The sequence below is a fragment of the Cavia porcellus genome, unplaced genomic scaffold (genome assembly GCF_034190915.1).
Source record: "Cavia porcellus strain 051 isolate PalLab524CR breed Dunkin Hartley unplaced genomic scaffold, mCavPor4.1 scaffold_3, whole genome shotgun sequence".
Classification (NCBI taxonomy): domain Eukaryota; kingdom Metazoa; phylum Chordata; class Mammalia; order Rodentia; family Caviidae; genus Cavia; species Cavia porcellus.
The window spans coordinates 102664147-102687809 of record NW_026947486.1 but is presented as its reverse complement, the minus strand read 5'-3'; the positions used below and the strand labels follow the sequence as shown (position 1 = coordinate 102687809).

General features: G+C 39.0%; 1 protein-coding gene across 7 annotated transcripts in view; it reads left to right on the top strand.

The window, feature by feature from the left end:
- The window catches only part of Arhgef6 (Rac/Cdc42 guanine nucleotide exchange factor 6), a 121806-nt gene that overhangs the window by 12440 nt on the left and 85703 nt on the right, over positions 1–23663 (top strand). For all 7 annotated transcript variants that reach the window (XM_063246461.1, XM_063246456.1, XM_063246458.1 and 4 more), the window contains 3 exons: positions 17598–17682; positions 19824–19948; positions 21226–21427. In XM_063246461.1, the coding sequence (XP_063102531.1) occupies positions 17598–17682; positions 19824–19948; positions 21226–21427 (412 nt within the window). The remainder of the gene's footprint in view (positions 1–17597; positions 17683–19823; positions 19949–21225; positions 21428–23663) is intronic.

Genomic DNA, 23663 nt, shown 5'->3' with positions numbered 1-23663 from the left:
AGACTCAATTCTCTCCGTGATTCTAGGTGTAAAGTGAACTGGACAAGAACTGAGTCAAATTTCCCCATAAAGTCAACATTGAACTTAACCATTGAATTTGATTTGGTTTGTATCCAACTCAGTTTGTGACCAGAATTGTGGAAAGAATCAAGTTTGGGAACTGAGGTACCACCGTATATTTAATAAATGGCTGATAGAACAAGTAATCAGCGATCAGGCCTCAAAGTGATGTATCCTATCTTTGCACTAACACTTGCAATTTATTCTTGGAAGACTTTTCTCATTGACAGACTGAGAGCTTTTTCTTATCCAAGTATATGTTAGCATTGTGGGTAACCTGGCGGTTGCCCTAAAGCTGGTGAGAAATAGAAAGTTTCATGTGATGAGGTATGTGGGAACACTTTGTAAACTGAAACTCGGCATCTGAATAGAAGATTATGCTAAAGGGAAAAGAGGGGGTACTATAGATATAATTTCAAAGGCAGAAAGTATAAATCTATTATCTATGTATCATGGAAGACAATGTCAGAAATATGTCAGCAAAGGAGACAGAAAAATATAAAAAGCAGACTCCTTCCTTCTCTATCTGAGGCTGTTGTTTTAGGCACACGCTGTGTGCATCTAGTACCTAGAATTTGTTCCTTTCCCCATGTTGGTGTGACTTTGATTCCTGGCAGGGCAGTCTTTTTTTGCTGAAAGGTAGTGTGGTAATCAGGGGGGTAGCAGCTTGATTTTTAGGCTTGGACTGATTTGGTTTGGCCCCGTATTAGGTATCTGTGAATCTCCTATGGGGCAGTGGTATATAACTCATGAGGTGCATGCCCAACCCTAGAGTTAAATGAGGGGAAGCAAGTTAAGCAACAGTGTCTGGCACCAACTCTCAATGAAAACTAAGTTTCTAATTGGAATTTTAATGCATTCTAGTAGCCTGGTAGTCACAAATCTATCCCATTACCAAAATCACATAGTTCAGTTATATTAAGGTAATTCCGCTTAATAAGTAAGTCATTGCTTTTTAGAATAATTTCCTTTTGTGATCTTAACATGTAAACAAATTGGATGCAGGGAGAGATAAACTGTGAGACCTCCCTCTGAAGGGCCTGAAGTTTCACATTGCTTACACTGAATTGTTGAAACTTGAAATAGGAAGACACAAAGCTGGCCATCTTGTGCCTCAGTTCCTTTCTCTATGTGGAATAGACTGCTCATGTTTGGAAAAATGCTTTCAAAAGTCAAAGATAAAACTCCCACATATTTTAAAATACCGAACCCATCTTTTCAGAAAACAAAACCAAGTTGACAGTTTCTGGGCCGTTTAGCTGAGTGGTGACAGCAGGCATGGCCCCTTGCCCTCAGTGCACCAGCAGGAATGAATCCCTTCAACATTTTTCCCTCACTAATTCAAGTGCCTTTTCCTCCCCTGAATTTGAAATGCTCAGTGCCTCTCGTTATAGAAAATAATTTGAATTTAAGTGTGTTGAGACATGTTTCAAATGATTTTATATGTCATATTTAATTCATGTATTTTATTTGGGAGGTTATGTAAAGGCAACTTAAATATCAGGGATACTACAGCTCAGTGATATCTATGGAGCACAGGCTGGAATTTGTAACTATATTTTTAGACGCTCTATGTGTATTCTTAAGAGTTTTAAGAACTGGTTGTAACAGTGCTTGTTCTTTTCTCAGCTAATTGTCTTGCTCTTGTTTTCAGAGCTTAGCAGGACCAGGTTTTTTGTTTTTTAACTGATTCAGTTTGTATATGGTTTCCTTTATAACAACACAGGACTAGAAATATATTTGGGGATCCAGTTGTAAAGAGGACCTGGAGAAGCAAAAGCAACCAAATTCTTCAGACTATGAATTATTCAGTTGTTAATCACAGTAACTTCTTTAGCTACCATTTTGTGTTCTAATAATAGAAACAGTTTGGATGGATTCCTGTTGGAGTTGAAAAATCAGGAAAGCTTTTCATTCCTTTCTAGTCCACATATAAACTGGAAGAATGTGAGAAAGGAATTTTTTCAGTTTCTCATGTTTAAGTGAATGGAGTAGTTGAATGTTTGTGTCTTTCCCAACAGGATTTATTTTATAATTAAAATATATCAAAAATTTAAAATATACCCCAGAGAAAGATACTTATTGTTTTAATTAAATTAAACATTTCAGTGAATGGTCTTTTATTTTTCGTGATGACTGATAAAAACATTCCCCTTTGCACTCAGGAAATAAGTAATAAACTCTCTGAATTGGGCATAGTTGAGAGGGGAAATCACAATCAATGTCTCTATTTTTTTAAAGCACAGTATGTAGTATCTAAAAAGGAAACACATTGTTTCTGAGTTGGGTTGAGTGTACCAAATACATATGAAAAGGAATGCATTTTTTTAGGAAATTTTGATCTGTGGAATCTTCAGACTGGTGATGTAAATTATCTTATTTTAAATCAAACTCACTCTAATTTTGTTTTAATGTTGACTCTAATCCAGGCCGTTTCTGGGGGCAACAGAGTACAATATGCCTCTTTATTAAAGCCACACAATCTTGGCCAGCTGTCCCTTACTACAGCTACATTCTAATTTGGTCATATTTGTTTCTGAGGCGACTCCCAAGTGTCAGTCTAAGAGATGATGCCCTTTGCCAGCACAGCGATTGCTGATGACATATGGGCTTAGCACAAAAAACAAATGCAGGGTCTACTTTTTGAATTGCAAATGAAAGAACTGTGAAGGCACTTGCCAGTTTCTTAGGGTTTACCAACTTTTTAGAGAGTGTGTGTCTCCATTCAGTCAGGACCTGCTCAGTGTCCTCATTTCAACATTGACATGGCCCCTTCCTCTGCTGTCATCTGAAAGGCTCACGGCACCAGCCCTCTGTCGGATTAGCTCCCGGCTTTGTCAGACCATGGCCAACTGGACCCTAACACGGGGAAACCAACGGGATCAGAGATGAGACATCCACACATCTTTTTCATTTGACTTCTGGCAGAAGATTTACCTTACTAATTAATTAGGTTCTGCTTAGACAAATAGAAGAAAATCCCCATTTTACACTTTTTTGGGGACGTGGCTGTTATTACAGATAGCAGATATGTCAATTGAGGGATTGGATAGTACAATAGGGAAAAGAAGGAAATTAAATTAAGGTGAGACCAAATGTGGCACTTTGCAAAGCAGCAAGTTAAGCTACTATTAAAGACTTGTCTCACTCTAGACAAGAACAAAGATATTTTCTGCTCCTTGGAAATGTGAACATTAAGAGGCAGCTGTAAGGTGTCAAGTTCCTCGTGTCTTTTATGAAGACCTTCTTAGCAGGCCTCAAAACTCAGAAACATTTGTCTTATGGTTGTTCTTTCTGGCTAGGTCAACAACAAAACGGACATTTACCAATAATTTCTGAGAAATATATGCAAACCAAGAGAATGTAATATTTTACTAACAAAAGAAATTTAATGGCTTTCTTGAGAAAATGAGTAATTGTGGTAGTGTAAATAAGTATTTATACTGTAACTTATTCAGTTTGTATTCTCTGAGACAGGTTAGTATTTGGGAATGTGTTCTATGTTGGAAAAGATCTTGATTTCGGATTTTTTAAAAAAATCACCTTTTAAGAAAGACAACGGAATGGAAGCCAGTATTTTAAGGATTGGTGTCTCTATGTATGACTTCTTCATTTGCCAGACTTTATATAGTGTTTTTTTTTTAGACAGGGTCTCATGTAGTTCAGGCTGGCCCTGAACTTGCTTATGTAGCCCAGGTTGGCCTTGAACTCGAGGCAATCTTCCTGCCTCAGCCTCCTAAGTGCTAGGATTATAGATGTGTTCTATACATCCAGCTGTAGCGTCCTTTTTATTTCTCATTTTAGAACAAATTCATATATCAGTGCCTGACATATACCAGGTGTTCATAAATATTTATTGAATAGATAATATATTTTTAATAGAAATATTTAAAAAAATTTTCCTTTTACGCTGGCTGCAGTGGTGCATGTATTTAGTCTCAGCACTTGGAAGACTGAGGCAGAAGAGTCAAAACTTTGAGTCTCACCTGAGCAATTTAATAAGGGACAGTCTAAAAAATAAGAAACTCTGGGTGTAGCTCCATGTAAAATCGTGGGTTCAATTCCTGGTACTATGTATTTTTTTTTCTTTTTGATCACTTGTATGTATAGCAGTTTACATGCCCATTATTGGGGGTTGAGTTTTATTTATAGAGTTTTATTTATAGTAGCTCCATGTAAAATCGTGGGTTCAATTCCTGGTACTATGTATTTTTTTTTTCTTTTTGATCACTTGTATGTATAGCAGTTTACATGCCCATTATTGGGGGTTGAGTTTTATTTATAGAAATGACTCTTCAGTGAATGAAAACACAAAAAGTATTTTAAGAAAAAGCTAGGTCTCCACTAACACAGCACTCATGACTGAGGTTCTTTAGGCCAAGCTAAAGTACCTGTTTTAAATTTCAAGGCCAACCTGAACTGCATAGTGAGACCCTGTTTCAAAACACAAAGCAAAAAAAAAAAAAAAAAAAAAAAAAAGAGGAAGACAACCACAAAAAGGTGTGAGAGATTAGGTCTCACGCTGCCATTTGAATGTTCCTCTTGGCTTTTCCAGTCCTCAGGCCACTTCTTGTTTCTAATCTAGCCCGAAGTTTCTTGATTTCATTGAGCTGTGCGGTGTGAGCTTTTCCCACAATGATTCCCTGGGGCTGTTTTCACAGTGATCAGGCAGTAGCTTCACTTCTTTTGGTGAGGTTAATGTTTGTCAGTATACCTAACTTCTCTCAATCATATTCTTTCAAAAGGAGTATTTATTTTACCAAGAGATGGAAAATCTATGAGTCCTGATTTACTGAATTCTACGAGAAGAGCTCCTTCCCCTGTTTCTCTGGGAAAGACATGCCAAAAGGTCAGATATTTCTGGTGGAAGAAGAATCTGTTTGCAGTTTGGATTGAGAGGAAAGGGTGACATTCAGCAAGTTCTTGTTTGTTGTCTATACAGCTAGTACAGTGTGGGTTCCTGTCTGTGACTGCGTGAAGGGGTGGAATTTAACAGTATACAGTCGCATATGGCTAGGTCACCAGTTAGTGGTTCCATACTTTAGAGGCTAGGTGGGCGAGGAGCTCAAAAGTAAGGAAGCCTGTTGCGTAGCTGTGCACGGAGTAGTGTTGGAAGAAAGGCCCACAGATGGGAGTGATTTGGGCTGGGCCCTGATGGAGAGCTAGGATTCAGGTGGTTGAGGGAATCTTTATAAGGATAAGTAGAAACATCAGAGAGAAACAGTGAAAAAAGCAAAGTGCCATGAGTATACTTACGAAGAGGATGGTAAGAAGTAATGGGCTTCCCAGAGGGGAGCCATCTTGGGAGGAAATATGGACGCTGGCCTAAGGAAGATAGACATGATCTTCTGGGCCTTTCTAGCCTGGATTACATTCTTTATTTTGCCAGATGGCATTGCTGTTCTTTGACACATATGGATGCTGACCAAAAGCAGCACTCCTGATGTCTCTGATAGCTGAACTCCTGAATGCCCATCACACAGTGTTTGGCTTGTTTTCAAGGTGTAAATCCTACTTGTAAAAAGTCGGAGTAAAGTTGACAACTAATTAATTAAACGTTGTATGTTAGGCACTGGTGGGTATCTCTGAAAATGACATACCTTTGACAGGTGGCTCACACAGAGTTATAAATGAGGAATGCCCAAAGTCATTGCCAAATCAATTACTGAAGATAATCTGTAAAGAACGAAAACTATAGGAACTGTGACGCATCTATCTCACTCAGATTAGCTGGGGTTAGAAGGACTTTGGACATGTGATTTGTAGTCTTTCAAATTGCAAGTTACCCCTTCTTGCTTGTGGTGAGTGATTTTGCTGTGCCCTACTGTGCCCTGGCTGAAACTTGAAGCCAGTTTTAGAGGATGGGTGTGAAAAGTGGATGCAGGCTGTGGTGTTGGTTATTTATGCCATTTTATCACAAAACAGTAAAAGATATAGCCAATTTCGGCAAAGCAGCAAAATCCCACAGTCTTTCCGTGCTTCCCTGCTCTGTAACACTTAGGTCACAGTGTCTGTGATGGGATTTAAAGGAACCTCTCTTGTCCGGGACAGGCCAGCAATTGTAGATGTTGCCCATGCTTGGCACATAGCTCAGAAAATCAGCCATGGAGCTTGAAGCACCTCTGGTCACCTCACTGTCACAGGGCTTAGTTTTGTTTTGCAGATGAGTACACGTGTATCTCATTTTTGACGATGGAGGTTTCCTGGAAAGTTGCATGAAAATTGATTTTTTTCTTTCCTGAGTGTTATTTCTTGGAATTTATTATACGTCCAGCAATGGTTTTTCCTATGATTAATTACCTATGGCAAGACTGTCTAAACTTTAATTAATCAAATATCTAGTGAGCTCTTATTATGTGACAGACACTCTCTTAGGTGCTAAGGACACAGAAATGGAAACAAATTTACACTCATACCATGCAGTTTATATTCTAGGCATAATCCATATGTAAATCTTATCAGTCACCTAGACAATGATTATTTATCTTGTGTTTCATACATTTTGGATACTTGGCCAGGGTGGTAGATGAATTTGGACTTCACTGAGTTCACTTTCTAATTGGACATCCGTTTTCCCTTCCTTCTTTTATCCTTTCATCCATCTCAGTTCTTCTTTACTTTTGGGCTCTTTCTTTCCCTTTCACAATATCTATTATAGATATTGAGTCTTATTTTTCAGTTTCTTACACTAGGGAGACAATATGATGCTTACACATGTGAGTCTGGTATACAAAAGATAGCTAAGCTAATTATCTACTGATTTCTCTTCATTCATTGAAAAAATGACTTATGCTTATACTGTTTGATTGATTTGCATGCCTGTATCTTGTAAGCTGAGCACCTGCTTTGAAGACAGAAATACGCAATATATTAACCATTGTCAGTTTCCTATTATTTTGTTTTTGAAATTCTGTATCTTTGTTTTTATTCTTTTTTTCTCTTTAAAATAAAAAATTGAGTAATTAGAGATCAAGGACTAATCTTGATACCCGCAGAAGAAATAAAGACTGGCATGCTGGTAGATCTTTGAAGGGTTTGGTGTGGAGCACCTCATAAAGCAGGACCTGGTCAGAAGAAAGCAACATGAAGGTGAATCAGTGGGAGACTGATGGAGACTACCGAAGGAGCTGCTACCTAAGGCAACCTGCAACAATTCCTCTCTCTGATGGTAGTGCAGTGCTGGTCCGCCAGCTGTCTCTCCTGGACCTGGAGTTCGTAGGTGCAATGATTGCTTCTGTTAGGGTCTACGGCTCCAACCCTAAGTCATCATAGCTCCCAGAAAATTCGAGACACCCTTCTTCGTAGGGTGATCCTCTTCCCTAACTGCCTAACAGGCTTGAAGGAGCTGTCAGGTACTGACATTTCTGAGAATGCTCTCATAAAATTCCTGTGTTTACTTTGGTTCTGTCATCACAGAGTTCTAAAATAAATAGTTCTCCAAGTGTGCCAGGAGTACTATTACTCCTGACAGATTTGCCAGAGATTTGTTTGTGTTGTTGTTAGGAACACAGGAAACATTTCCCCACAGAAACAAGGTTTTACATGCTGATTCTGTTTTCTGACTGGCCCATAACAGCCTGTTTAATACTCAATGTGGCCAAACTATAGAATGCCCAGAGACTAAGTGGCAGGTGTGATGCTATGTCTCTGGGAAAAATATGTTCTGCATTCCAATTTGGAACACTGGGAAGCCAGTCCCTTTTGTGAAGGGATGGGGAGGCACCCCCAAGTCTGGCGTACAGATACTCCAGCAGCTGAGGCTTCACCCATCCACTCTTTAAAACTCACAGCCAATGGGGCTCCAGCAAAAGCTCTGGTGACAGGAGCACAGGCAGAGGGGCGGGGGTGAGTTACAGAGGCTGGCTGGCTGTGAGGCAGCTGGTTCCAGGGTCCCTGCTTCGTGTCCTTGACTTAATAAACGGTATTGATAGGCAAGATATCGCCTTTCCTTTTCTTTTGTTCATGCCTACCCTGTTTTAGTGAGATGATATGAAAACAGTTTTGTTTTTTGTGCTCTCTTTTTAATCCTGTGACTGTCTCCACCAAGATGCCTATAGCATTCTCCATTCACCTCCCTGTTTCTTAAATATTTAATACTCAACTGAAAATAAGTGTCTGTGTTGAAGAAAGCAGATCTTCTTGTAGAGGAGTGGTAACAGGAAGAATAGGAGTGCTAAGGTGTGATTTGGGCAGGCTGCGGTAGCCATCAGAAAGCAGATTTGGTGAATCCGAAATGAGGAGTGAACAATGAGGGATTAAGTTTGGAACTTGGCTTCTGTCACAGGAGATGTGCGGGGCCAAACTTTCTGGGCTCTGGGCCGTAGGAGGTTCCATTCATTTAGGAGCCCATATTTGTTATATAAGTGACTCTGTCAAGATCCACAGAAACAAAAGAACATAGAGGGTTAAAAAATGTCCACATTCACAATCCAAATGCAACTATGCAGTGGCAATAAGACACCAAGAAATAATTGTTAGTCTGTAATATCCCAGACTCCTTTGCTCTTATTCTGTACAACCCAATCCATTTCTAATTATGATTTGGTTACCATATAGATTTGTGTCTGGAGAGAAAGTACTCTGGGTGTAAAATGTGGGTATCCAATCCTATTACTAGTTCATTTTAGCAAAAGTCAAAAAACTGGCATTTTGGCTTATGCTTTGGGTTTTTGGTGAGCTTGACTAGCATGTGTCCATTCATTCTCAAGAGCCTTGACACTGGAAGGCCAGATTCCGGGCGTGGGGAGCCAGCTAAAATGCTTCCTTTGAGAGCCTCTATCAACATGATGGACCAGTAGACCTCTCTCTGATCTCCTTTGGTCAGATACACTCTTTACTTTCCAGATGCAAAAGCCATAGGAAACGAGTGTTGCCTCCCTAAGGTCTTTACAACTGCTCAGCAGTGACAAAGCTACGATTGGAATCAAGGTTTTCTGACCTCCACACTAGTGCTCTTTTCATTATACCTCATGTTGTTTCAGCTAAAAGCACAAGTCCGAACTTGTTCCCTAAATTGCTGAAACGCAGAGAAATGGAGGAAATAGAGTACAGGGTTTGTACTCTTTAAGTTCACTCTTACATCAATAGGAGCAGTTATTATTTAAAGCCAGGCAGGGTACAAATGCCATCCACTGTATTCTAGTAAGTGGAATACCAGTGGGTAATGAGTCCAATTTTTGAGCTAAGAGCATTATTTGTTGCTGACTTTGTGACTGCTTTTAGTAGAAGCTGTGTGGAAGCATCCCAGGTCGTGTTCACAGAGCCAGGAGCTGTGCCACCCAGTGAAATATGACTAAGCAGCTCGGATTTGCTTGCTCTGTCGCACTATGAAGTGACATTTCCTCCAAAGTTCAGGGGTTAACAGAGGCAGTGTGCTCAGCTGTGAGAATTAGAGAATGTGATTCAAGATGAGCTAAGTTAATTAAGACTTTGTTCAATAAGAGCAAGAACTTTCTGGGAGAATTGAAATGTTCTTAAATATTTGGAATCTGTTTTTTTTTTTTTTTAACAGGCTCTTGAAATATGTTATATGTGCTTATGGTCTCTCTGAATCACTTGCTTCTTAGTTGATTAGATTTGTTAAAGTTGAGTGATGGAGCCTATTGTGATCACCCCAACCCTAAATTAACTTCAAACAGAAGCTGATTGATGTTATAGAAGACACAGTGACATTCTAGGCATTACTAATTCTGAAGCACAGTAGGTTATGAATTCTTTTCTTAACCAAGATGTATCTAGAATGCTGTGACTGGTTAACTCAGGATTCTAGAGCATGATGCCAAGCAAATCAAGAGGTTTAACATCATGGTATGTGGCCCACATGGTTTAACTGGATTCTATAACCACAAGGTTGATGCTCCTTCCCCCAATTAATACCTCACGATATACAGACTGTGCAGCCCTTCCTCACTTCTTCCAAATGGGGTTGAGTGCCTACTGAATCAGAACTGTCTCCTGATGCAGGAAACATGGCACAGGAATTAGGGAAGGCCCATTTTAATATGTGAGATTTTCTCTCGGCGTAGTTAGCTGAATTAGTCATTTTAGAGGTTGTAACCAACTTGCTCCAGATGGTGTAGCTGCTACTCATATTGACAGAAACAAGGGATTTCTACTCATGTACAAATCTATGGATTGGTTTTTAGTGTTTTGCTGTGTTTCATGAAAATCTACAGTGTGCACGCAGGGTTACAATACCCCTCAGAACACTTATTTGTGTATTTTTTTATTGGTTCCATCACTTAATTGCTCTGTGATTGAACTTCTCTGAGTGTTAATTTTATTCACCTAAGAAATGAAGGAAATAATTATAACCCATATAGCAGGCTCCCTGGAGGAAGCAAATACATTTTAAAAACCCCACATATTTATGTCTTAGTCCATGTGGGCTGCTATAACAAAATACCGTAAACTAGGTACCCTATAAACAACAGAAATGTATTTCACAATTCTGGAGGTTGGGAAGTCCCAGATCAAAGCACTAACAGAATCAGTGTCAGGTGAGGGCACAGTTACTGTGTCTGCAGGTAGTAGAAGAGAAAAAGCAACTCTTAATGTCCCTTTCATAAGGTTACTAAGTCCATTAATAAGGGCTCTATCCTGGTGACCTAATCACATTCCAAAGTCCTCATATCCAAATTCCATCAGTGGAGATTAGGTTTCTTTTTTTTTCCTTTTTTAAAAATTTTATTTAAGGAGAAAAAAGAAAAAAAAACAGAAAAAGGGTACAAGTTATACAGAATTTCAGAAAAAATAAACAGTAGGGAATCACTAGTTAATTGCAAATTGTCATCTTAGAAATAGTTGTTGAAGTTACAAAATTAAAGCATATAGAGGGGAATTTCAAACAGTGAGACTGCAAACATTTTTGTTCAATAATCCAACAAAACTCAGTAATATGGTTATCTATCTTATACACTTAAATATATATGCAGTTATATCTTTTAGAGAACTTTCTTTTCCTTTCTTTTGTACAATGACAATTACACATTTTGGGTTTTATTATTCCCACAGTTCTTATTACTTTTTTTTGAAGAAAGTAAAACCAAATGTGACATATCAGGACAGAGTCAGTCAAATCAAAAGGATGGACATAATACATAATGTAAAAACAAACTACAAGGTGATCAACAATGGCTACCATAATGCCTCGTTGTCTTAAAACGAATTGCCTATATCATCAGTTGTAATAAAATTGAACAAAACAGTAAAGAATGAGACCAATAAAACAAAAACATTGGAGACATTAGAGGACTTCAAAAGAAGATAATAGTCAACCAGAATGGGCATCACACTGATTCTTATTGTCTTCATAGTTGTTGCCTAGACTTTCAAACTTGGTACTATCTATCATAACAGAATAGAGGAAAATCAGTCAAAACAAGATGGTGAGAGCAATACAGAATTTCAAATCAAGTTAATAGAAAATCAAAGTGGGTTACTATAATACATCCTGCTATTTTTTATTTATTTTTCCCTTAATTAAAAGGATAAAAATGAAAAAGTAGATAATAAAAAGGAGATTGAGATAAAAAAAGAGGGCATAACAACAAAGCAGTGCAGGTCAAAACATAGCCATTTAAACAAAATAGTGTTTCACCACAAGATAATCTCGACATAATAGTAGTTACCGTAGTGTCTCTTCCCTTAAAATCTTTGGTTATAACTTCGTATACTGTAGCATCAAACATATCAAGACAATGTAAAACCATTCAAGAGAATGACAGTATTACAGGGTATTTAGAATCAACTAACAGAAAATGAACAATGGTTTCTGTATAATCTCCTTGTCTATAAAAGTTTTTGTTTATATTATCACATATAATAAAATCCAATAAGATACAGCACGTTAAAACCGATGGAGACAGAAGAACAAAAGCTTGATGGGACTTCAAAACAAGAGGATATTAAATCAGCACTACCTATTATGATGTCTTGTTTTCTCTAAAATGGCTGTTCCTACCATCAAACCTTCTCTGCCTCATTTCTGTTGAGATTTTTTTCTGTCACTAGTTGTCAGTTTGTCCTCTTCATTTCGCTTTCTGCTCCATTCATTGTGGCCACTCTGCCACTGTTTCTGGAATCTTGGTATTTTTCATTTTTAGAATATCCTGCAGTATTCTCTGTAGAGTTGAATTGGTGTTTGCAAATTCCCTTAGTTCCTCTTTATCCCGGAAGCACCTTGTTTTTCCATCAATTTCTAGGTACAGTTGTGCAGGATATATCAATCTTGGCTGGAGGTTATTATCTTTCAAAGCTTGAATTATTTCCCCCCACGCTCTTCGTGATTTGATGGTTTGTGCTTAGAAGTCTGCTGTAATTCTGATGGGTGTTCCCTTTTAAGTGATCTGTTTCTTGTCTCTGACAGTTTTTAATATTCTGTTCTTATATTGGATTTCTGGAATTTTGATTATTATATGCCTTGGTGTAGATCTGTTTGGGTTGTAGGTGGCTGGGGTCCTGTATGCCTCATACATCTGAGTATCTTTACCTTTTGCCAAATTAGGGAAATTCTCCTGGATTATTTCTGTGAATAGCTTTTGTAGTTCATTTGTTTGAGTCCCTACTTCTTCTTTTATGTTCTTAATTCTTAAGTTATAGATCCTTTTGTCATCTTCTAGTCTTTGTATTATTGCTGTTTGTCTTCTTGTTATTTTTAAGAAGTTTTTCATTTCATGCTCCCACCTTACAAATTTGTCCTCCAGGTCTGATAATCTATCCTTAGTTTCTTTCAAGTTGTTATGCCAGCTTTCAATAGAGTTTTTAGTTTCCTGGTAATCTCTGTGAACCTGCTTCATGTATTCTATGTTTTCTCTATTTTCTCCATCAAACAATTCTCCCCTTTTTTTCTGTTCTTCCATTCCACCATCTGTTTTTTCTTGGGTGGCGCTTAGCATTTCTCTAACTATTCTACTTATTTCTTGCTTTATTTCATTAAATACTTCATTTTTGAACTCATCTACGAGGCTCCAGAGACACTGTTTTATATCTATAGGTGCCGTGTCTGATATTGCATGTTTTCTGTCTTCATTCTCTTTTGCTTTTACCTTTCCTGGATCAGTGTTCTCAGGATTGGGGACTGAGGAGCCTTTCTTGTTGGTCCCTTTTCCCATACTTTTTGTTCCTTCCATACAAGCGTATGTAGGAGGCTCCGGTTTTTTTTTTTTTTTTTTTCTCTTTGTCTGTGGCAGTTTGTTTGAATCCGCCGCTAGGTGTTCCCGCCCACTGCAGTGTACTAGGGAGACACAGACCTGGGCAGCCTCTGCTGGGCCCGCCCCTCCTGGTCAACCTACTGAATGCTTCACTACTAGGGTGCACCGCCAGGCACAGGGACCTGATTTGGGCTAGCCTACAGGATCCTAGTCCACGCAGTCACCAGGTCAAGCGCTCCCCACCAATCCCGCTTGAGAGGGGAATATGCGACTAAAGTCACTGCAGGGCCCTGTTTCGGCTAGTCTGCTGTTCCCAGAATATCCTCTGTTGGAGCCTCCTAGTCTATGAAAGGGTCCCCATTTCACTCACTGCAGGTTGAGCCAGTCCTGCTCTCAACGCCTTTGGGCCGATTCCTGCTTTCAGAGCTTTGGCGCGTCTCTCTCCTTGCCGTGCGGATTGGGACGCAGTATTGGCAGCAGGACATTCAAATCGCGGCTTCCAATGGCGCGGGATCCAGCTTCCGCACTGAGATTTTAATCTGTTCCTGTTACAGCATCAGGATTGCATTTCCAGTTGGTTTCTCTCAGCTTACTTTGTTCCTGGGTCGGCAAGGTCCATCTCCCCTCACGTGGGACTCCTCACACGGCACCGCTCATGGATTCTAAGCTGGTAATCTCAGAGAGCCTCCGTGGCTGCTGTTATTTGTCCGCCATGTTCTCGAGATTAGGTTTCAATATGTGATTTGGGAGGGGCACATTTAAACCATAGCACCGTGGCACTGGGCACATGGCAGGGACCCAGTAAACCCATAGTGGTAGCTATCAGATAACTGTCAGTTTAAGCAAAGTACCATGAAATGGCACACATTTTGCCACTGAAAGCTACTCCATAATAATATTAATTTCTGCATAATTTATACTGGCAGATTCCCTAGCAATTCAGAGTTAACACCTGGTGTTTAGTGGACAAAAAATAGATTTTGCTGTCACTGTGGATATCAAGAATGGAAAAAATGTGGGGAAACATTTAAAAATTAAGTGCCTTGTCTGATTTCATCTGCTGACATGTAAGTGGACCTTAGGTTAGGTCTGTGAAAAATATCTTCATCAAAATCTTTAATGAAGTGTAATTCTTGCTTTTCTGGTGCTTTAGAGCAAATGTGTTTACTGTTAAACTTGAACCTTGCCTCATCTGATTGCAGGACTGGTATCTTGAAATTGTCTAGCAGTAGTCTAAGAAGTGGTCTTTTTTTCTTGTCTTCATCCAGTAGCATTAAAACGAAGGGGACATGGGGATCCTGCTGTTCATCTGACCTTCACAGATCCAACTAGAACAGACCTATTTATTTTTGAACCAAAATAGGCTAAAGTTCAGCTAGTCTGGAACTCAGTCACATACCAGAGACACTAAACATTCTAGTGAGGCTTGCAGAGGGTCCTAGAAGATAAACATCATATGACTTCGTCATGGTTTGACTTTGAGTTGAAAAAATTTCTTTGCAAAGGACTTTGGAAAATTACATACAGCATAAATGTGCAAATTTACTTAACTTTGAAATAGGTTTCAGAGCTTTGCTGACCAAAAGAGGAGTTGCTTCTCCATTTTGTATGTATAAATCAGTGGCATTGGTCCTGTGAAAGTAGCCTGTGCTGTAATCTACTTTTACTGGTTTTTTTCTCACAGCTCTCCCTAGTGGGCATTTTTCTTTTGCTTTCCAGTTAGATGCCAGAGCTCCTCATCTTTCTGTACCTCATCATCTCTAAACTTGGTCTCACATTTCTGGTTTCCACTAAAGTAAAAATGAGTGATAATGGCTAAAATTGTTGTCTTTCCTCCAAAGAATATTTTCATTTTGTAGGAAACCAGCCTCAGGTTTATGGAAGGAAGGGCTGGGGTAGAATATTAGGTATCATTTAGTTTGTGACTTAGAAGGTTCTAGTATAGGGGAAGTTATAGCTGGTCTTCCAGCATTCTGAGATAATAGTCCTCAGCATTGCCTTCTCTACTAGTCCTTAAAGGTCCCTTGCAGCCCTTTCCTGAATAGTTCCGAGTGCTACAGAGTAGCCTTGCAGTGTCAAGAACAGTGTCTGTGAATATACTCGAGTATATTGGAGGGTTTTTTTTTTTTTTTTCAAAAAGGGAACTGTATACAGTCCAGGAAGCTTCCCTTAAGCGTGTGCTATGACTCTTGATGGATATTTCATGTTCTGACCACTGTTTATTTGTTCTCAAATTCAATTAAGTACTGGTTCAAGTGATTAATTCCAGTGTTACAATGTGTAGCTAGACAGTTAACCTGGAAAAGAAATAATTAAAGCAGGAGATTTCTTACCGTAGCTTTTGCTCTCATGCCTTATTCTGCTAATATCTGCTGGCAAGCATTATTTTAGACTCTAATCTGCTCCGCTGCATCCACTCAATGCACACATCCACCTACACACATACTTACATTCCCATTGGGAATTATGGACTAAAAACAAGTGAACTTTTTTGCTGTGTAACTATTTGGTCTTAGATGTCATTAATGCTTTCCCACTTGGCCAGTTCTGAGGGAGATTTAAGAAGTCTGGGATCCTCTGGGATTCTGGGATTCTCTCAAGTTTACTGCATCTTGTTAACCTAGGGTAGGGCAAATTAAAATAGAACTTATCTATCTGGGAAAACTTTTATGTTTTATTGAAGCATTCAGAAATATATTGGGATCATAGTGTCATTTAACTATGTAGTAATTTTAATATTACCCTTTTACTAAAAGTATACTTGTGTCTCATTTTTCTGTTTATTTATTTAGCAGTGCTGGGGATGAAATCCAGGACCTTGTATATACTCTGCCACTGAGCTATACTCCCAGACCCTTGGCACATTTTCAGATACAGTTGGGCCCTTCAGTCATTTTAGCTTGGAATATAAAGCATTCATGAATTAGATGTCTAGGAGACTTGTGAATCCTAGAATAGGTATACTTGTATGGGTCCACGTTTGCATGCATCTGTATTGAGCTACAAGCTTGAAAAAAATGGATATTATATGTTTTCATTCCAAAGACAAATTTGGAGTCTTTGAGAATAAGTACAGAAGGGGTCTGGGGATGTAGCTCATTGGTAATGCTTGTTTAGCATGTGCGAGGCCCTGGGTTCAATGCTCAGCTCTGCAAAAACAAGAATTAACAAAAAAATCTCTAATACCGTAAGTACAAAGGGAAGATAAAATTTTGTCTTGATGTAGTTCCCAGAAAATATGCAGATTAAAAATGGAACAAATGGCTCTACCTACTGGGAAGATTAAAAATGGAACAAATGGCTCTACCTACTGGGAAGACAGATTCTTTCTTCACAATCAGTATTAATCATGTCCTAATTGAAAAGGTACATTTTACTCCTACTACCACACTTGGAGAAAAATGATGCAATCTGTTTTCTTCAAGAGGGTTCTAAAAAGCTTGGGATGAAATGTTAAAAGCACTAAAATGCTCCTTCTAAAATAATGAGCATTTCCATCCAGAAAGTGGGTATCTGGTTCTCTGTAGACAGGTTACTGGTCCTGTTGACCAGCAAATTAATGAATTTGGGAAACAGGAACACTGCACTTGAGAATACTTCTGGATTCAAACTTATTGCAAGAAGTCTCATTACATTTCAATACAATGCTTACATTTTAAAATTAAAGATCATACTTTACACAATTACGTTATATTAACAATTACGTTAACAATTTTATATTAAAATGCCAACAGGTGATCAGTGTCTTCAGTAGGGACAGTAGCATGTAAGAATGATGGTTGAGGCTGGCAAATTGAAATTTTGTATTTAAAATGTTGTTGCTGAGAGATGAGTAGTAGCAGGAAGGCCAGAGAGCAGATCTGGAAAAGCCACATAAGGCAAGGAAGAACCTGGAGGCTCAGACCAGCGAGGGTTCACATGCTCTGAGTTCAAAGATGAGCTGAGAAAGACAGGATCAAACAAAACCGGGAACTGAGGCTGAGGTCAAAAGGCAGGATCTATGCACAAACCTCTGTAACCAACGCTGCGTAGGTGATGGGCCTCACCTGTCACCATGCCTGTGCACCCCCTGGGACTGGCCTGCGGAGTATCAATGCGTTCTGGTTAAAGAGTGGGTCTGAGCTCCCACCGTGCATTTCCTGGTGGGCGCTGCGTTCTCGGCTTGACTCTCATTTCCCATTACTGCTTTGCTCTGACTCACTGATGGCCCGCCACATGTCATTAGGCAGCTCTGAGGCTGCTTTCATTTCTCCCAAAGGCATACAGAGATTTGTGTCTTGGCTTTCACAGTTTTTTCTCCTGAGAGCTGAAAGAAGTGGCCTTTTCACAGTTTTGTTTGTCGAGTAGAATACCTAGTCTTACAGTTTCAATTTTCCTTTTTCATAGGTCTTTGATCCTGATGACCTTTATTCAGGGGTCAATTTCTCCAAGGTTCTCACTACACTTTTAGCTGTCAACAAAGCAACAGAAGGTGAGCAGGCTTTGGGATTTATGAGTTCTGGGTGACATTTTTGGATTCATGTGTTTCTGATTACTCTAACTATGCTAGGATTATTCAGTTGGTGCAAATTTCACTCCTCCTTCCAAATAAACCCTAACGCATGGCAAATACTTTTCATCTTTCATGACTTAAGCATACCCATCACATGATTTAAACGTACTCATCACAGAGTTGTTCTAATGCCTTGAATATAAAAATAAGAACCAGAAAACTATTTTGTCTAAAACCTTTGAGTAGCAAGCTAAATATAACAAGACAAAATAAAAAGGAAAAGACTAGTTCCTTCTTTTTTATCAAGTTTACAAAATAAAACCATCACTTCCCTTTCCCTAACAGAAACCTATTTTTCTCTTCATTTTTTCATATAACTTTGTCTCTATAAAGGAATCCCTAAGGAAACTTGCACTCACTATGAAACCTCAAGTTCACAGGGAGTGAAAAGAGTATTTTACTTAAATGTGTAACACCCCCACAGTGGATGTCATTAGATATAGATCCTAGTAAATTAGAAGCAAACAATGACAAACTTTACACCTTCTGTTTCTTCCCTACAGTGGTAGTAATAATCAGTGTTCAAATAATTTGAGCTTTTTCCCTGAGTCAAGGCTGGCCTAAGAGGCCTACGTGGTCTCATTCAGTAATTGAAATACTTCTGGGTGTAGGTATTGTTATTAGTAGTATTAGTTCCACAGTATAGATAAGGAAAGTTTACAGTTGCCAAACTAGAAAGTAAGTGACCAAGCTGGAATTCAAACCCATGCCTGAATCCAAAGGCCTTATGGTCACACATGATTCTTGTTGCTGCAAATGTTGGAGAGCCGCGAGACTGTGTGCTCTTATACTGCCAAGTGCTACGAAGAAGTGGAAGATATGGTTCCTGCCCTTGAGAAAATTGCTGTCTATTTAGGGAGACTCAACTTACCCACGTGAAACAATTAGAGAACAAGAACAGACAATACAATCAAGTGCCAGATAGGATAGAGTATCTAGGAAGCTATCAAGTAATTATAGTTTTTGTCAAAAGAGCTGTATATAATAGCAAGACATGTAAAAATACTTCTTCAAAGTTGTTCTTTTGCTGTTTGGAAAAAAATGCTTTTGAGCTATTGTAAGGCTATAGCAGAAAGTATAGCTAATTCAAGTAACTATATTTAACACACACGACAACTATCGGGTTCTGGGTAGGGAGGATCGCATAATTCTAACATTATGCCACACAAATTATACGTTCTTTTGCCAAACTCTTAGCAAGTTTTACAGTCTCTTCCCTTGCCACAGATATTTATAAAAATACAAGGAGGTGAAAGTTAAAACCCACCGCATCAAGGAAATTACTTGGATACTGAGCTTGTCGCATAGGGAATGTTTGGGCTTTAGACTTTTGCAGTTTATATCTTTTTAAAAATAAATGGAGAGGAAAAGAACCCTCATTTGAATTTGTCAAGAAGCCAACTCCTCTCTTTAGTACACTCTCAGCATACTGAAAACATCTAGCTCAGCTCTACCCTGATCGAATTTCACAAGGTTTCAAGGAAGCAAAGATTCCTGAGTTTGATTTTCAAAAACAAATTATTTTAGTATCATGATTGCATCTTCCCAGACACACGTGTTCTCTCTCTCATGCTCGTTCTCCACCCCCCCACACACACCAGGAAGATTTTGACATTATATATGCTACACATATTGTTCTATGCAAGAAAAGGGCCATTGAGTTGTGGGCCAAAAACAAAGAGAGAAATTTGAAATATTTCAAAGTAATAAGAGCCATGCACAGCTGTTCGATACCCAATATAGTTCAGCCTTGGATAACAGGGCATACTGTTGCAACTGGTTCAGGAGGGAAGAGTTGGAGGGCAATGGATTGAAAGAAAATGTGGTTTTGTCACTGTTTTTCATTCTACTGGAGATCAGTGACCAGTAAGGTTAAGAACACGTTGCCTAACCAAAAGGGAGGAAGGAGGAAGTGAAATACACTTGGCATGTCCATAATGATAACAGTGAGAATTACAGCTAGGATGCCTTTGATAATATCCCATGAAAGATAGTGGTATGTTGTAGATGGCATTTTGACACGAGTGGTTCTTTTATCATGCCTTTTCCTCTTTTTACAGATCAGCTATCAGAAAGACCATGTGGACGTTCCTCTTCTCTTAGTGCTGCTAATAGTTCTCAGACAAGCCCACAGGGTGCGGTTTCTAGCACAGCTCCAGGGCCGCAAAAGCAGGCAAAGGCAGTGGTAAGTATGGTATCTAATTCCCCCGGCCTGTTTTAAAATCCATAGAACTGGATCAGTGTCCCAGTTGCACTTCCTTATGTGGTGAGAGAGAAACTCTATTTGTTTTGGGTATCAGCAAATGAAATGGGCACTAGTTCAGGCTGGCCCAGTGGAACAAATGAGGCATGTGGGACCCTGAGTCAGACGATCAGGGTTGAAGCTCCAGCTCTGTGGCTTGCTCATTTGCATACTGAGAATGCTATGCAATGTGAGTCATTGTGACTTCTCCTAATGGCACTTTGCTGTTATTTTTTTTCTCTGGACTTATTAGAACTAAATAGTACTTGGTGCTTAATGGGCAACCAATAAATAGTCATTGCTCTTCTGTAATAATTCATAATCATCATCTTTATTTTTCTTGTTGAATTCCTGTTGAGCAAGACCTGATTTTCACTGTTAGCCCATGATGAACTTCTATATTGGGATCTTCCATTTGTCTTTGCTTTTGGTTTTATTGGGAGCTTTTATTTTGGAGTAAATGCCCCATCTTTTGCTTTTTGGGTGAATCTTTTTTCCTTGACCAAGAACACGTGCTTACTATAGGACACCATAATCTATTACTTCAAAAGCATTTTTTAATCTTTCTGAGATTCTAGATTCCTTTGAGGAGTTTATGAACTCCATGGCACCACACACCTTGATCCTCTTAAATTGTGCATAACAAGCCCATGGGTTTGAACTCATTTGGGCAAAGATCCTCTGTACCCACCAGATTCTTGAAAGGTCTGTGACCTTCAAAAAAGTTAAATCTAGTCTACCTGAGACAAGGTAAGAAATCCTAATTTAGATAACCGAGATATTTGATCTTATAACTAAGTCTTAGCCAAATTAAGATATTTTTAGTGACTGGGAGGTGGGGGCAGATTTTTATGAAAGAAAGTACCTAATATGAGGACTATGTTCACGTGTTCAGCAGACACAGGGTGGAATCATTTATTACTCCACTTTGTCAACTGGCAATGTGAAATAGGTACTTTTAGATCACTAATGAAGAGAAAAGGAAATGAAAGCTATGATCTATGAAACAAAACTCTCTGACAAATGCAAAAATTTCCATGTTCTTTCAAGGGGTTTATCGATTCCTCCTGAAGTCCATTCACAAATTCCTAAATTAACAACTCAGGTGGACCTGGAGTTTTATCCTTGGTTTCTCCATTTTATTTGCATACATCCATATAATTTCTATCCCTGCCTAATTTAGATAGGTATTTACTGTGCTGTGGTTTTTGTTTCTCTAGGAGATGACGGAAAATGGAAGTCATCAGTTGATAGTGAAGGCAAGATTCAACTTCAAGCAGACTAATGAAGATGAGTTATCAGTCTGCAAAGGGGACATCATTTATGTCACTCGTATTGAAGAAGGAGGCTGGTGGGAAGGCACACTAAATGGAAGAACAGGCTGGTTCCCCAGTAATTATGTCCGAGAAATCAAATCCAGTGGTAAGTGAAGCTCATAAAAGCCTTTTTTGAATGTGACTTTCTTGGTATTCATACTGAAAATCTTGAATTTTAATTCAAGAAGCTGTTTATATTTGTACATACATGTCAAATATAAGATTAGAACAGAACTGGGAAAAATGTCATTAGATGTTTTGAAATGAAGTTGTGTTTACATGATATCAAAGCAATAGCAATCCAAAAAAGTGAAGGAATTCAAAGCTCAAACAACTGCCCCACCTTAACTATGTATTCCAGCCATGTAATATCATACATAATACTGAAAGGATTACATGGCAGAATACAATAATAAGAGAGGCCAAATGCTAACTTCCTTTTTTTAGTTCTACTCCCTTTAAGCAGACCTAAACTTAAATGCCTGAAATGTGTGAGAGATAATCAGAGAGTTTCAGGAAGCTTTATGGACAAGGTTGCCCTCAACGCATTACATACCTCTAGATGCTTACAATTTTTCCTCATCATATCCTGAGAGTGATTTCTGGTTTTTTTTGAGGAAGAGTCTCCCTATGTAGTTCAGACTGACCTCACTATGTAATCCTCAGCTGGCCTCGAACTCTCTACAATCCTCCTTCCTCAACTTTTTGAGTGCTAGGATTACAGGCGTGCACCACCATGCCTAGTCAGAACGATTTCTAATCAGTCTTCCTTAGAGTGTTTTGGAAACTTACTTTTCCTTTTCAAATAAGAAACTTCTGTTTGTACTACAAAAACAAAACAGTAGCAGGTCCCTTGCCCCAAACTCTAAAACCCTGATGTCATACATTCATGTTCTAGACAGATCAAACAATATTCAGTGATTATTCTATCTGTTCACTTCTAAATAATACCTACCCACGGACACCTTTAAGTTAATAGCTTCTCTGTGTCTTGCTTCTTTTGTAGATGCCATTGCATTTGTTAATGTCACAAAAGTGATACTATTAAGGAATAAAAGTATAGGCTCACTGTAAATAAAATATTACAGAAATATAGTATGCATAAGTTTCTAATTTATGCTTTCACACTGATACCCATCCAATGTTAGAAGTTTTCCCCTAAAACATTTAAGATAGTTTGCATACTTTCTGTGATCTGGGTTAGGTTATCAGGGGTGCTGCCTTTAATGGAATGTGTTTATTAGCAGACTTATAATATTTATGTATGTTTAGACTGCTCAGCATTTTTATTTATTGCAGTGCTAGGAATTAAACCTAGGGCTTTGTGCATGCTAAGCAAGCACTATGCCACTCAGCTACAGCCCTAGTCCTCAGTATTTTTAATTACTGAGAATTAAGATAGTTTGGTTAAAGCCTAAAGTATTTTTTCAGGCCTTGCCTGGAATTTCCTTGGTTTTGATGAGTTTCACAGCTGATTTTTATCCCTTGCTGCAAGTTTTCACTGATATAATCCAGTTGCCACATCCTATAAACCATTTCTAGACTTACTCTGATGTTGTTCCATGACTCAGTGTCTTTCTCGGTCAAGCCAGAAGGCAGAGGCATTGCCTTGTCGGGACACCAAGCACTGTGGAGGGAGTGTGGAAAGGGGACAGCTATTCTCACTTTGATGGCCCTCATCCTGATGTACACCGCTGTGATGCCTTGCAGCAATCTGCCTACCCCTTTGTGGATGGCCCACGCTGTTCTGATCCACAAGACCTTCCCTTCAAGTTTTTCCTCTTCTTTCTTTGGTGTAAGACTCGGCTTAATGCTCAAATGGCAAACTCTTGCCTCTGAGCAGAGCACTTCAGTAATCTCTGGAAATGTGCAACCCAACCATCAAGGATTTGGGCAAAGGGGGCCAGAAAGCTTAGTAGTCAGGGGGTTGGACTTCAGATATATAGAACAATATCTCTCATCTAGCTCCTATTCTTGTCTTCTAATTTAGATTCAGTAGCTGGGGTGATTCTTTCAGTGTCATTTGGAAGTGGTGTGGCAGGATGCACCTGAAATCCCAGTACTCTGGGAAGCTGAGACAGAAGAATCACAAATTCACGTCAAGCCTGGTCAAATTAGCATCTTAGTGAGATCCTGTCTCAAAATAAAACATATGAAAGCCAGTTAGAGGTGTAACTCAGTGCAGAGGTCCTGAATTCAATCCCCAGTACCACTCACACACATATAACTTGGATCATGACTCTTTATGTGAAAAAAGACGGAGGCCGAAGTTATAACAGTAGTCTCCAAGGCCAAGCAGGATCTGGCTCCCATGGCCTCTGGCCTCTTCTCTGACCTCTGTC